The 13,183-nt window shown below is 37.2% G+C and overlaps 2 protein-coding genes across 2 annotated transcripts in view; one reads left to right on the top strand and one right to left on the bottom strand.

Annotated features, from left to right (window-relative positions):
• LOC309501669 (uncharacterized protein) overlaps positions 1-3,035 on the top strand; it is a 12,799-nt gene extending 9,764 nt beyond the window's left edge. The window contains exons 3-5 of the mRNA XM_082173837.1: positions 290-568; positions 1,084-1,250; positions 2,092-3,035. Coding sequence (XP_082029963.1) covers positions 290-568; positions 1,084-1,250; positions 2,092-2,136 — 491 coding nt within the window. The 3' untranslated portion in view covers positions 2,137-3,035. The remainder of the gene's footprint in view (positions 1-289; positions 569-1,083; positions 1,251-2,091) is intronic.
• A 132-nt stretch (positions 3,036-3,167) lies between these two features.
• LOC309501664 (uncharacterized protein) lies at positions 3,168-13,062 on the bottom strand. Its single transcript, XM_082173830.1, has 10 exons — positions 13,008-13,062; positions 8,269-8,482; positions 8,045-8,185; positions 7,893-7,959; positions 7,384-7,613; positions 5,608-5,656; positions 5,079-5,145; positions 4,826-4,924; positions 4,360-4,457; positions 3,168-3,447 (listed from the first exon to the last, which is right to left on the bottom strand). The coding sequence occupies exons 2-10, from the start codon at positions 8,413-8,415 to the stop codon at positions 3,374-3,376; spliced, it is 972 nt and encodes a 323-aa protein (XP_082029956.1). The 5' UTR covers positions 8,416-8,482; positions 13,008-13,062; the 3' UTR covers positions 3,168-3,373.
• Between the last annotated feature and the right edge of the window lie 121 nt (positions 13,063-13,183).

Genomic DNA, 13,183 nt, shown 5'->3' with positions numbered 1-13,183 from the left:
AAAGATCAAAAAAGATCCTCCTATATAGTGCTAATTAGATTCATCTTTGTTATTCATCTTAATGAACTTTCATGAACCTTTCATGAAATCAACACTGCACACACTCCTGTTTTGAACTGTTGGAGTGTTTTGCATAGATTAGCACCACTCACACTCTAGTTCTATCAAGCTTTTCACAACTTCTTAAAAAACTTCAAATCCTTAAATCATACTTTCTCAAATCTTACCTTCACTACTTTTTCGTTCTATGTTCAAAGCTTGTGTTTCTGTGCCAATCTTTCTCCTGCAGGTTTTTCTGTTGGCGGCAGCTCATCTCTTTCTTATGTGAAGAGCACCGTTTCAGATTCAGCAGCCACAGCTCCTGCAACATCCATCAGTCCAAGTGAAGGACATCAGACCTTCTCCACCTCAACCAGCAGTGCGTCCCAGTCAACACAAACAGCTCCACCATTCACTTCCAGTTACCCTCAGACATCTCAGCTTGCCCTGACCAGCAGTTCAGCGGTCACTGGACCCGCTCCTTCGGAAGACCAGGACGAGCCCTCTGAACTGGACGTGGGTGATCAAGGTGTGTGGATAGCGAAAATAAAAATGATGTCATCATTTAATCATCCTCATGTAATTTCGAACCCATAAGACTTCAGACCATAAGATATTGTGAAAGTCATCCATATGAATCAAGCGGTTTAATGCAAGTCTTCTGAAGAGACACGATCACTTTATGTTATGAACAGATTTAATTTAGGCTTTTTCACTCAAATATGGTCAATTGAAGCTCTGCCTTTTAAAAAAAATGTATTTCAAGCTTTTTTTATTTATGGTTGAACTGACCCTTCATGCTCTGTTTGACTAAGGCTAGAAAGATATTCTACTTAAGTATGAGAGAGAGAAAACCTTTGATAGGTTTGAGTGGTGTCTTTGGTCTTGCAGTAGAGGTCTAATAAGCACATGATGGATGATAATTGAATTATTTTTCCATCTACATTTACTTCTGTGGTCTGTGCAGAGCTCCATTATGTTCCTTCGGTTTTATTAGTTCCTGTGATAGTGATAATTAGTTTCCACTCTTTCTCAATCTTCCAGAATCAGGCAAGGCTCCTCACCGCCCTACATCACCCCTGGACCCCCTGCTTGCGGCTCTGGTCACCATTTTCATCATTTGCACTGCCATGGTCTCGGCCGTCCTCTTCCTCAGGTTTCGCCAGCGGAACGAGCATCCAGAATTCCATCGGCTTCAAGATCTCCCTATGGTGAGTCTCATGCCAATATCACATATCTTGGATATTTACAGATTTCTGCACACATCATTTGGGCAGCAAGTCGTAATACTGAAAGGGATAGTTCAACCGTTGTATTTCTGTGAATGGCATTTTACACATTTGTCACTACTTATCTGCAGCTTCAAATTCAGAATACAGGTTTGTGACTATTGTCCGGGAGTGCAAATCTCAACATTCAACTTTAGATTTTAATTTGACAGGTTTTCACATTGGCGCTGTGAGTGTAAATATTAGCGTACAAGTTCTCAAATTCACATCTACGTGCTCTCGGGTTTTGCTACTCTTTTACCTTCATGAATTACTCACCTTCATATCGTCCCGTTTCAATCAAGACTTCATTTGTGTTCCAAAGATGAACGAAAGTCTTACGAGTTTGGAACGACATGAATGTGAGTGTATAATGACAGAATTTTCATTTTTGGGTGACCTAATTCCTTTAAAGTGCCCCTATTATGCTATTTTAAAGGCTCCTAATTTTGTTGTGTCTCCTACAATAGGTTTACATGAACTTTACAAAACACTTTAATTTTCTCATAATATACATTGCAGCATCACCTCTTTTCTCACGGTGTCTAAACGATAAATGATTCGGTTTCTCTCAACTCCTCCTTTCTGAGAGCCTACTCTGCTCGTGGTACAGTCTGTTGTGATTGGGCGACTGCTTACAGTGAATTTCAGCTTCCTCAGCACTTTATGCACAGTGATACGAACAATAACGATGGCGTCAGTTTTACCGTATCGATTTGGATGTGGCATGTTTTGCAAATCCACAGGCATCTAAAGTAAAAAAATTTATTGCTTTTTTTTGCAGGATGATCTCCTAGAAGACACGCCTTTGTCAAGATACACCTATTAGCAAAATTGAATTCCACCATTTCATTATTTGATTCCTCAGGCAGCCAGTGTTGTTATTGTTGCAATTCCCCTGAAAGACAGCTTTCTCAACTGATCTCTGATTATGGGTTTCGATGATTCTCAGGAGGCCTTGATGCTGAAAAGTGGTTGCGTAATAATAGAAAAAAAGGGTTTCATAAAATAGAATAAAACAAGATATTCAGTCTTATTCGCTGCTCAAATCTGCAGTTCCCTAATAAAACAGTTTAGTTAAGAGAAGGGAATAAGATTCACCGCAAAGTTTTACCATGTAGGAGAAGCATGTAGTATTTTAAAGTAAATTAGAGCATTTGCCGAAGATAATGCTTTTCATTTTTTAGACACTATACTCAATATTATAACACTATTATTTTGGTTAATCTGCTTCACTCTAACAGTGACTTTTATAGAACAGTTTGTTATGAAAGGTCTACATTTCTTGAATCTACACGATAAAATAGTGCTGCATGTTCTTCTTTTCAGGGGCTTATTTTCCAAGAAATGTTTTTTGGAGAAAAAAAGTTCCCTGGGTTTAGCATACATGTCTCTGGACTTTTGCACTGATATTTAGAGCTAAGACAGTGTAGTGAGGAACATTTAGCTTTTTATGTGACAGTGTTCTACAATGAGTGCAATTTTGGGGGTTGAGTTGAATTGTGATTTTGATATTTATGACAAAGGTTGATTGTCTCGATCACTAATGAAGGTATGTGAAATAACTTGAAATGTATTTTAGCATATCCACTTCTGTCTATGCTGGTATTTGTGGTAAACCTAGTGCCTAATGTACTTTGTGCCAAAACAACCTGATAAATATATATTGCATAGTTGTGTTGTTGAACCTGTAAAGATAAGAGTTTGTAATAAAAGAAGAAAACTTTATTTTGTGATGCCTCATGCTATAACACAGAGGACAACATTTAATATTATGATAAAAACAGGAGTATTGTAACAAACATGGTATCATCAGAATAATATAGAAAACATTGAAAAGTTGCATAAGTTAATTTCATTCTTAAGACGAATCTTGTTTATCATAGGTTACAAAATATCACAATATTATAAACAATGACAAAAATCTGTTAAACCATCAATAACATGTTAATACAACTAAAGGACTTTCAGTTGTTTAAAAATTCATAACCATGAACACTGATTTAATAAGTCATGCCAGTTTTGTCTGAAAATAATGGCAAGTCATCATCGATTTTATGATCGATCTATGCCTGTGAAATGATGATGTCACCATACGGCACGTCCTGTCGCACTGTGACCTCTCTTGCAACCGTTTGCTCTGTAAACACAAGACGAAACAACAAGACTGCATAAATTCCCAGGCGACTGAACTTTTCAATAAATTAAGGGGAGCATTTGATTTCATTTATTTTGTTAATCGTGGTGTTCCTTCTCGCACCATTATTGGCCTCTAGCTGGTGATTTTCTCCATTTAATTCTTTGTTAGTTGAAAATAAAATTGGTTTAATTTAATTGGCCCACAAGTCGACCATCCCACCGGGAAAATTGCTCACAATTTTTGAAGCAAACCCTTGGTTTCATAATTTCATTATGTTCATTTAGTCTTCACTAACAAGGGTCAGGCATGATGGGATGGTAAAGCCTGGTTTAAGCTTGGTTCGCCGCGTCCACACCTATGGTCCGCACAAGTGCACAACAAAAATGACATCATCGCGGTGTGGGCAGTCGTGTGCGAGACCCCGAGACCCAAAAGCCAGTTTGCACTTGTCTAAATTAATTGTTTACTTTTACAAAATGAGCCTACAATAGCAGAAACCAGCCTTTTAAAGAAAATAAAGGTCCATATTTAATAAAAATGTTCATGAAATTAAATGAAAATGCCTAATGAAATCAGAAAATATTTAAGAGATTGTTGTTTAATTTAGTTTTATACATATGTTCTCATATCCATATATTTTGTTGTAATGTCACAAGTAATAATCTCAAGGTGTATCGGGTTTAACACGATTATTTGGTTCTTTTGTAGCGTGGGATTGGTGAAGTGTAATAAAAACAAACATCGTCACATGTGTAATTCTCCTCACCACTGCTTCCTGATGGTTTAGAGGACAGTTACTCAGAGTCGCCCCCTGTCGTTTCAAAGAATAGTACAACGGCGAGCGAGTCAAGTATAAACGCCTCATCCGGTTTAGCGAGGCGAAAGTATAAACAAGGCTTGCCACAATCTTACCTAGCAATCTCCAAAAGATTCGGGCAACAATTCTACGGCTGGCCTGAATGGGCAGCAGAGAGCGAAAGGTCACTAAATCTTCAATGACATCCTGCGGCCTTCAACAGAAGAAAGAAATACATTAGAAATGTGTTCAGAGTAACAATCCACTGAAATGGGCAAAGCAACAACAACAACAAAAATCATAAAATAATATATGAATCTGTAAAGCTTTAAAAGACCTATTCAGTAATAATATTACAATAATAGTAACCTAATATTCAGTAATAATATTGATTTGACTGCAGTGACACTACTGGACAAAACTTGCTGGATAATGATAATGAGCTTTATAGCAGAATAATTTCATAATTGACGAACTCTACAACATCTACACTGTTATTGAACTGAACTGAATCAACATTGTACTGCTTTTTTTTTTTTTTTACATTGACATCAAAAAGAAGCAGACAGTTTTAAGCTTTACCTTAATTGTTCCTCAATATCCATTGCAATATCTTCCATCACTGGGACCCTCTCCTCTGGGATGTCCTCTAGACCGAACTGAATTTCTGGAACAGGGGATCTAAACCCATGAAAGCAGAAGTAATTATTCAGAAGGCACTTAATTATGCAGCGACTGAGTGTGAAACTCACACATGTCAAACCAGTCTCTAATGAGAGCGACAGCTACTTCCGTCTCACACTTTCTGTCTCTCTTTTACCATCTCTCTTCTCACCGTCTCATCTCAGGTGTCTCGAGTGGAGAAGAATCCTTGTCTGGTGTCTCCAAAATGACCAAAGAGGCTGCAAATACAAGGAAAAGTGAACATTCTGTAGCAGCTAAACCTGTTATTCTCTTTTCTTTCCCTCCCTTCAAAACAAGCCAATCAACTGTGATCTGAAAAAATCAGCCACAACATTAAACCTCCAGACAGGTGAAGCGAATAACATAGATTTTAAGGGGTGGGATATATTAAGCAGCTGGTGAACAGTCAGGTCTTGAATTTCATGTGTTGGAACCAGGAAAAAATTGCCAAGCAAAAGGAAAAAATAGTGGCTAAACTAGATCCATGGAGGCTCCACCTCACAACTTGCGGGACTTAATGGATCTGCTGCTTATGTCTTGGTGCCTGATCCCCCAGGACACCTTGAGAGGTCTTGTGGAGACCATGCCTGTTCTGGCAGCACGAGGGGGACCTACATGTTATTAGGCAGGTGCTTTTAATGTTCTGGCTGATCTGTTCTAATGTTATACTGATATTTTACCTGGTGTTTCTTCCTGGAGGAGGCCAGACTCCACCATTTCTCTGGGAATCTACAATAGTAAGGATGCCGGAAAAAAGATCAGTCACTAAAACAGAACCACTTGTTATACACTTAATTTAAGTTGTATGCATTTGAAATGCATAAAAAATATCCATCCATTTGGATCACACAAACTAATAGACTATGGGCCAGATTTACTAAACTGGGCAAATTACCGTGAGAGCGCAATTCCAAAAAAACGCCGATGGGAATGAAAAGAGCTGACGAAAGATGTTAGTAAATCTGGCCCTAAATGGGATGCATGTCTTTCAGTTGTTGACACACATGCATCACTTTGTTTATTAGTTTCTTTATGTTTAAACTAAAATCTTAAATTTTTGGAATATTTAAAATTTCTACACTTTTGATGTCACTGGTTGTTAGGGTGTTGTTAAAGTTTTCTGGGTGGTTGATATGTGGTTTCTAGGGTGTTCAGGGTGTTGCTAGGTGGTTGGGTAGCACTGATTTAAAGCCGGGTGCACACTGTGCGATTTATTATCGTCCTTACGATTGTTGCTTTTCAGACTGTACGAACATGATCCTCGCTGTAAGCCATGTCACACTGTAAGATCTCAGTTGTCATTAATGTCAGACTGTATGGCAGGCAAGACGCGTTAAAAACGGACGCAGGCAAGAAAACCTGTCCAGAGTTTTACATCATCAATCAATGACACGTTCGGTGACTGTGAGCTGCGTTACACGCGGGATTTAAATGATGGCTACAAAGAAATCTCTAACGTTAATTTTGGTCACGGCTTGTCTTGAAAAAGATAATTTGTCAACAATTTGACGGTTGTTGTAGGAGAAGTCACACTGCAGGACTGAGAGTCAAATCTTCTGACACTGCCAGAATTTCGTCGGAGGTCAAATTTGATCGCAATGGTAATTAATCGGCTGTCTGTGAACATGTCAAACTAACGATCAAAGACTTCATATTTTAGCCTAGGATTAGAGGAATCTTTTAGGATTTGCTAAATTTGTCTCAGACGGCCAAATCGTGGCCAAAATTGCACAGTGTGCACCCAAGACAGGGTTTCCCAAACAGGGAATGGCAGAGGGTTTGTGAGCTGATGGAACGCGAATCTTAAATATAATATAAATATAACTCATAAAAATTCAATATTAAAATGAATAAATAATTTTAAAATAAAACACCTTCTAAAAGTATATTTTATTTCTCTACTTGCATGTCATGTGACCACATGCAAATGTGTTATTAAATTATTCAAATATTAACTCAAAATCTCAGGGTAATACAAGTAAATATTTTAGGTCAAAGGGGTTTTAGCTGAAAAAAGAAAGTTTGTGAATCCCTGCTTTGAAGGGTTAGTTCACCCAAAACTTCTGTCAGTAATTACTCACCCTCATGTTGTTTCAACCCCGTAAGACTTTCGTTCATCTTCGGAACACAAATTAAGATACTTTTGATGAAATCTGAGAGCTGGCTCACTCCTATGTCTTTACTAAACAATGTCTTTACTAACTTTTCTGGGATGGCAGATATCGATTACCTAACAGCCTATGAAGGAGTGAGCCAGCTTTCAGATTTCATCAAAAATATCTTAATTTGTGTTCTGAAGATGAACGAAAGTCTTACGGGGTTGGAACAACATGAGGGTGAGTAATTACTGACAGAAGTTTCATTTTTGGGTGAACTATCCCTTTAAGGTATTAACACAAATGGTGTGGGATGAGTTACATCTTAAAATGTAATAGTTAGTGTTAGTGGAAGTAGACCTCTCTTGGGCTGAGCTCTCTCTCCTCTTCTCTCTCTGCTGGTTCTGGTCTTTCCTCTTCTCTCTCTGCTGGTTCTGGTCTTTCCTCTTCTCTCTCTGCTGGTTCTGGTCTTTCCTCCTCTCTCTCTGGTATCTCCTCAGCTGCGGGAACGTCCCAGCGCGGCCTGGATGGAGGGATGGGCCTCACGACCGCGGCCTGTTTCCATAGCGCCAGGATTTCATGTGGAAGGCCTATGTAGAAAGCAGAACACTAAACTGTCAATATTATGCGCTTTAGCTTTAGCTCTGGACTGTATAAAGGGATAAAGCTTAGGATGATTTAGTGAATATCATGGAAGCTATCATGAAATATCAATAAAGGTCATATTATGACATTATAAATGTCTTTGCTGTCACTTTTGTTCAATTTAATGCATCCTTGCTGAATAAAAGTATTAGTTTCTTTCAAAAGCAATATTATGATTTTAGGGTGAAATATGACTGTATTAAGTCGGATATTCACCGACTTACTCATGCAAGGGTTCCCTAGCAGTTCTTTAGCACCCTTTTTTTCAAAGCGTGGTTGGATGAGTGTCGCCTAGGAGAAAAAAAAAAAACACAACTGACAACCATTTTATTCACAAAAATAATTCTGACTTGAATACAGACTGTTCTGGACTTACAAAAGGCCTGGTCTCTGTCTCCGCATCATCAATCCGGGCCTTCATTTCCTCTTGAGATAACTGTGTGTGTTTATCGATGAAGAGCAGCTGTCTCCTCCTCTTCCTCGTCCCCTCAGGAGATTCAGGCCTCGCTGCAGCAGGCTGACAGAGGGACAGATGGCTTGATGACAAATGTGTCAAATGCTTTAATGTTTCATCAAGACAGACCTCACATCCTAACACACCTGAGGAAGAGGGCTCCTCTCTCTCACCGCCCTCTCTCTCTCGCGTTCAACGGCCATTTCCTCCTCTTCGATGGGCAGAGGGGATGGTATGGGTACAGCCTCAGATACTGGCGTCCTTTCTCTTTCCTCTAACACAGGCATCTCCATGGGAAGCCCCAAATCCTCCTCAGGCAGCAGGACAACTTCCTGGCTTGATGCGCCAGTGATTTGTGCCCTGGGAAATCATAATCTTAGAGCGTAACTTTGGCGTTTTTAAACCGGTATAACATTGTGGGCCAGATTTACTAACAGCTTGGGTAAAAATGCTCTTTTGGCGTTAAAAAACTACTGTCAGGATTTACTAAAGAAAAATCAGGGCTGAAAAGGCGTGGAAAGGGTTATTTTTGCGGCTGATCTTGTTGCATATGCATTTGTAGGAGTTTCCCTTCAGACGCAACATTTATGGGAGTAGAGTATTTAAATGAATCATGCACGGTGATTTTATTTACTAAGGTTTGTGCTTGTCAGTTTACTGGTGTTTGCGCCATTATTTACCGCCCAAAAAAAGCAGGTCTTAAACCAGACACTAATTTTCTTGGTAGATTGTGTTGGTCATTATGGAAATGATCTGCTGCGTTTGTTCTTTAATTTGCTCGTCGTCAGTAAATCACGCGCAGAACTTTCCACTCCAATCTGCGCTTTTATGGGATTGCGCTCTCACGCTAATTTACCCTGTTTAGTAAATCTGGCCCTAAAAGTGAAAACTGTTTTTTTGCTTATACATTTAATGCATTTAATTTTAAAACATGAAATAGGGGCTGGACATATTAAAGAGCTTGCATTTAAAAAAAACTTTCTAATAGCTTTAAATGTATGTCTTTGCCAGATAAAACCACACTTGACAGCTTGTATATGGATAGGGATGCATGATAATGGTTAAACTGATAACCATGATTATTTTGGTTAGAAGATATAAATCGCAATTATTAAATCACGTTTGTTCTCATTTGAGAAATTTCTTTTTAAATTACATCGGAATTATTGCACTTTCATGTAAACACAAATCACGAGAACGTCAACTCAAACGTAGGGTATATTTGACCTCATCTACACTGTAAGAAAATCTTGTTGGTTTAACTTAAAGCAGTGGTTCTCAAAGTGTGGGGCGCGCCCCACTGGTGGGGAATAGAGACGTGACAGGTGGGGCGCGCAAAACGGGAGGAAATTTTCCTTTTTATGGCTTTATATCTTTATCCAGACATCCCAACTGTCCCGGAAGTTCCAGGAGTCTCCCACATATTGATAGCTGCTCCTTGACGCCCGCAAATGAGATCCAATCTCCCGGAATCGTGCACTAGAGAGTGACTGCGCACGCATGTGTGTGTGTGTGTTTGTGTGACTATAAAGGCATATTAATATTAGCGGAACAAACTTTCACGCCCATAGCTATATCTATGTTTCGTGCCGATGGGTAGCATGCTAGTGTGGGCAATAAATAAATTGTGCAATGCAAAACAGGCTCATTGCAGCCACTAATGCAGGGATAAATAGACCTGTCTTGCCAAATGGATTTATCTTCTTTTCTTTTTTAACAGATTGCAAAGTGGCACTTTTATTGCTTTTCTATTTTTGAACTTGATACAAATTTTGACACAGCTGCACTTTTATTTTCTCTTTTTTTGAATTTCATGCAAATTTTGACACAGCTGCACTTTTATTTTCTCTTTTTTTGAATTTCATGCAAATTTTGACACAGCTGCACTGTGTATTTTTGAACTTGCTGTTATTTGATGTAGATAGTTAGTTTGTATTTAGATATAACTTGTTACTATACTGATACTACTTGTTAATTAAATAAATTTAAACATTTTATTTCTTAAGCATGTTGAGGCAGGTGGGGCTTGGAAATTCCCCCTTGTCCAAAGTGGGGGATTACCGAAAAAGTTTGAGAACCACTGACTTAAAGTAAGTTACATGGTTACCTTAAATTTTTTAGTTCATTGGTAGTGCAATGAAGGAGATTGGTTTAATCAATAAAAACTCCAAATATGTTATCTGAACCACATTAATTATCTTAAGTTGATTAGATAAAAAATTAAAAGTTAAAATAAAAAATGTTTTACAGTGTAGTTTCCTGATTTATTATATTTATTATATACATTAACAGATAATTAACAACTTTCATTAACAACTTTCTCTTATGAAAGTTGGTAAAACCTTAAGAAACTTCTCTCAAAAGCTAAAACAGTGAAATAATCAAAATATATGTAATAAAAATGGAAGCGTCTAAGAGTGTGCAGACGAAACGCAATAAACGCTGTCATGTTATCTTGCGTTCGGATGCTGGTGTTTGGGAACACAATCATGTGAACAACTTTGAAAGGTCATTATACCAAATCATTCTGATGACACACTTTGGCTCACGCATTTCAGAAAGATCAAACCAACATTTGAGATGCTGTGAGATTTTTCGTAGCGCACTGTCGGATTTATTTAGTAAATGTGTTTCCATCATAGTTTCAGCGCATGTCTTCTTATCGGATAAAACAGTTAGCCGCCTCAATGGAGCGCATACGTTTTTTATGCTCATCTTGGCGTTTCCATCCAGCTTTTTTATGTGATATCCCAAAATTTGCATGAAAATAGGTGGATGGAAACGGCTACTGAGAAGGTTTGATCGCAGATTTATTCACAGAAAATAGTATAAGCGGCATTGTGAAGAAACACAGACTGGTTATTCTGCACCTTCATTTGAGCAGAATATCGCAGTGGAGGTTGCTAAAAATGCATGTTTGTTGGTGTTTCAAATCATCAAAGTCTGGGTGGAAAATGCATCCATTTAGGAGACTGTGGAAATGAATCACTTGACATCTGAGAAGCCCAAGCTTGAAAGCTTGTGGAGGCTTGCTATACCAGTGCAAGATCATGAAATATCAAATCAAAAAGGATATATTTAATGACTACGATTATGCTTAGTTAATCGGGAGAAGCAGAAATCATGACCACAATTAAATCATGGTTAATAGTACAGCCCTATCTATGGACTAACCAAGGTGAAAACTACAGCTTCTGGATTCAAGATTTAGATTTCATGAGGGACTTTGAAGCTATCAACCCTAAAAGCTTTCTTTCCAAAACTGGGAAGTTTTCCATTTTTAGTATCTTTTGTTTACTGAAAGCGTAAGAGCAAGTTTCTGAAGTGTAGTTGTCTAAACGTACAGATCTAAAGAGGCTGATGTTGTCAGATCTCTTGCTGCCTCTCTCTCAAGCGCTGCTCTCTCTTGCTCTCTTTCATCAGGCATCCTCGGCTCTTCTGTCTCTTTCTCTATTTGCTCTCTTTCTCTGTCTATCTCCGGCTGCCTCTCATCTTCACCTGCAAAAAACAGTCCCTTCTCAAGTTTAAACCTGAAACTGATTTATAATGTATGCAAGACACAACGTGACAGAAACCGCAGAGATAAAACCACGTGAACTGAGCACTGACTCATAATGAGTGTTGGAGCAAATCTCGCCAAACCTGACATCAACAAATTCTCATTATCATAACAGATGTGGATGTTTTATTTTTGGGTTGCCTCATTATTCTTAATGGTTATTCTTATTAGATTCTTATTACTGCAATAACAAAAGAGTCTTATTGTAAATTAATTTGTTCCTTTTTTTTTTTTTTTACATTTATTTTACATTATAGATTATTTCATTTAAATTAGTATAGTTTTAAGGAAACACAAAAAGCTACAAATAAGTATAAATACTTCATTTATTTATACTTAAGTATAAGTATTAAAAAATATTTAAATGAGCATAGTTTGAAGCAGCACAAAAAGATACAATGAAGTTTAAATACTTGACATTTTATTTTAGTTATTTTTTATTTAATTATATATATATATATATATATATATATATATATATATTATTTTTTTATGAGCCAGCCAGCACAAAATACTACAATGAAGTATAAATACTTGACATTTTATATAGCATTTTTACTTATTTATTTAGTTATTTATTTTACATTTTTTTATTTAAAAAGGCATAGTTTAAAGCCAGCACAATAAGCTACATTGAAGTATAAATACTTTTAAATACAATACTAGTATAGATACAATTTATATAGTGTTTTTGAATAATTTCTTAAATGTTTTATTTAGATTAGCATCGTTTAAAGCCAGCATAAAAAACTACAATGAAGTACAGTATAAATACTTTATATTTTACATAGTATTTTTAATTATATATATATATATATATATATATATCTTTTTTTTACATTTTTATTTATTTAAATGAGCACAGTTTAAAGCCAGCACAAAAAACTACGATGAAGTATAAATATTTCACATTCTTATGAAATATAAATATTACTCTTTATTTTAAGCATTAATGTATTTGTATTAAAGTAATGAGAATCAGAGAGTAATGTGCTTAATTGTCATAAAAAAAAATATTTTGAAGAATATCGGTAGCCAAACAGTTGATGGACCCCATCGACTTCATTAGTATTTTTTTCCTACACTGGAAGTCAATGGGGTCCATCAACTGTTTGGTTACCGATATTCTTCAAAATATCTTCCTTTGTGTTCAACAGAAGAATTTATTTATACAGGTTTGAAACAACTTTAGGGTGAATAAATTATGACAGAATTTTCATTTTGAAGTGAACTATTCATTAAGTTCATTATATATCTGTGCAAGTATAATCTGCCTCTTCATCTGGCACCAGGATAATTCTGGTTTTGAGTGAAAGCAGCACTCACGCTCAAGAAAGTGTTCGGGCTGCTCCAGCAGTAGTTCCACCAGGTTGGACTCCGGGAGATCTGCTCCTTCAAACTGAGGAAACAGAGAGACGACACCGTGGAGACACACAACTGGAGTTCAGGCAGTGATGCTGACAGTGACTGAGTGACAGCTGTACCTCTGGCTCAGACATGAC

The sequence above is a fragment of the Leuciscus leuciscus genome (genome assembly GCF_965113295.1).
Source record: "Leuciscus leuciscus genome assembly, chromosome: 6".
NCBI classification, from domain to species: Eukaryota; Metazoa; Chordata; class Actinopteri; order Cypriniformes; family Leuciscidae; genus Leuciscus; species Leuciscus leuciscus.
The sequence above is the reverse complement of the archived record's forward strand: the minus strand, read 5'-3'. Positions and strand labels throughout refer to the sequence as shown.

Excerpts from the sequence above, each read along its gene's own strand:
- LOC309501664 (XM_082173830.1), bottom strand. The coding sequence starts at position 8,415 with ATGGAGATGCCTGTGTTAGAGGAAAGAGAAAGGACGCCAGTATCTGAG. Across the intron at positions 4,925-5,078 it reads GAGACACCTGAGATGAGACG|ATCCCCTGTTCCAGAAATTC; the intron begins GTGAGAAGAGAG and ends TCATGGGTTTAG. Across the intron at positions 4,458-4,825 it reads GATATTGAGGAACAATTAAG|GCCGCAGGATGTCATTGAAG; the intron begins GTAAAGCTTAAA and ends CTTCTGTTGAAG.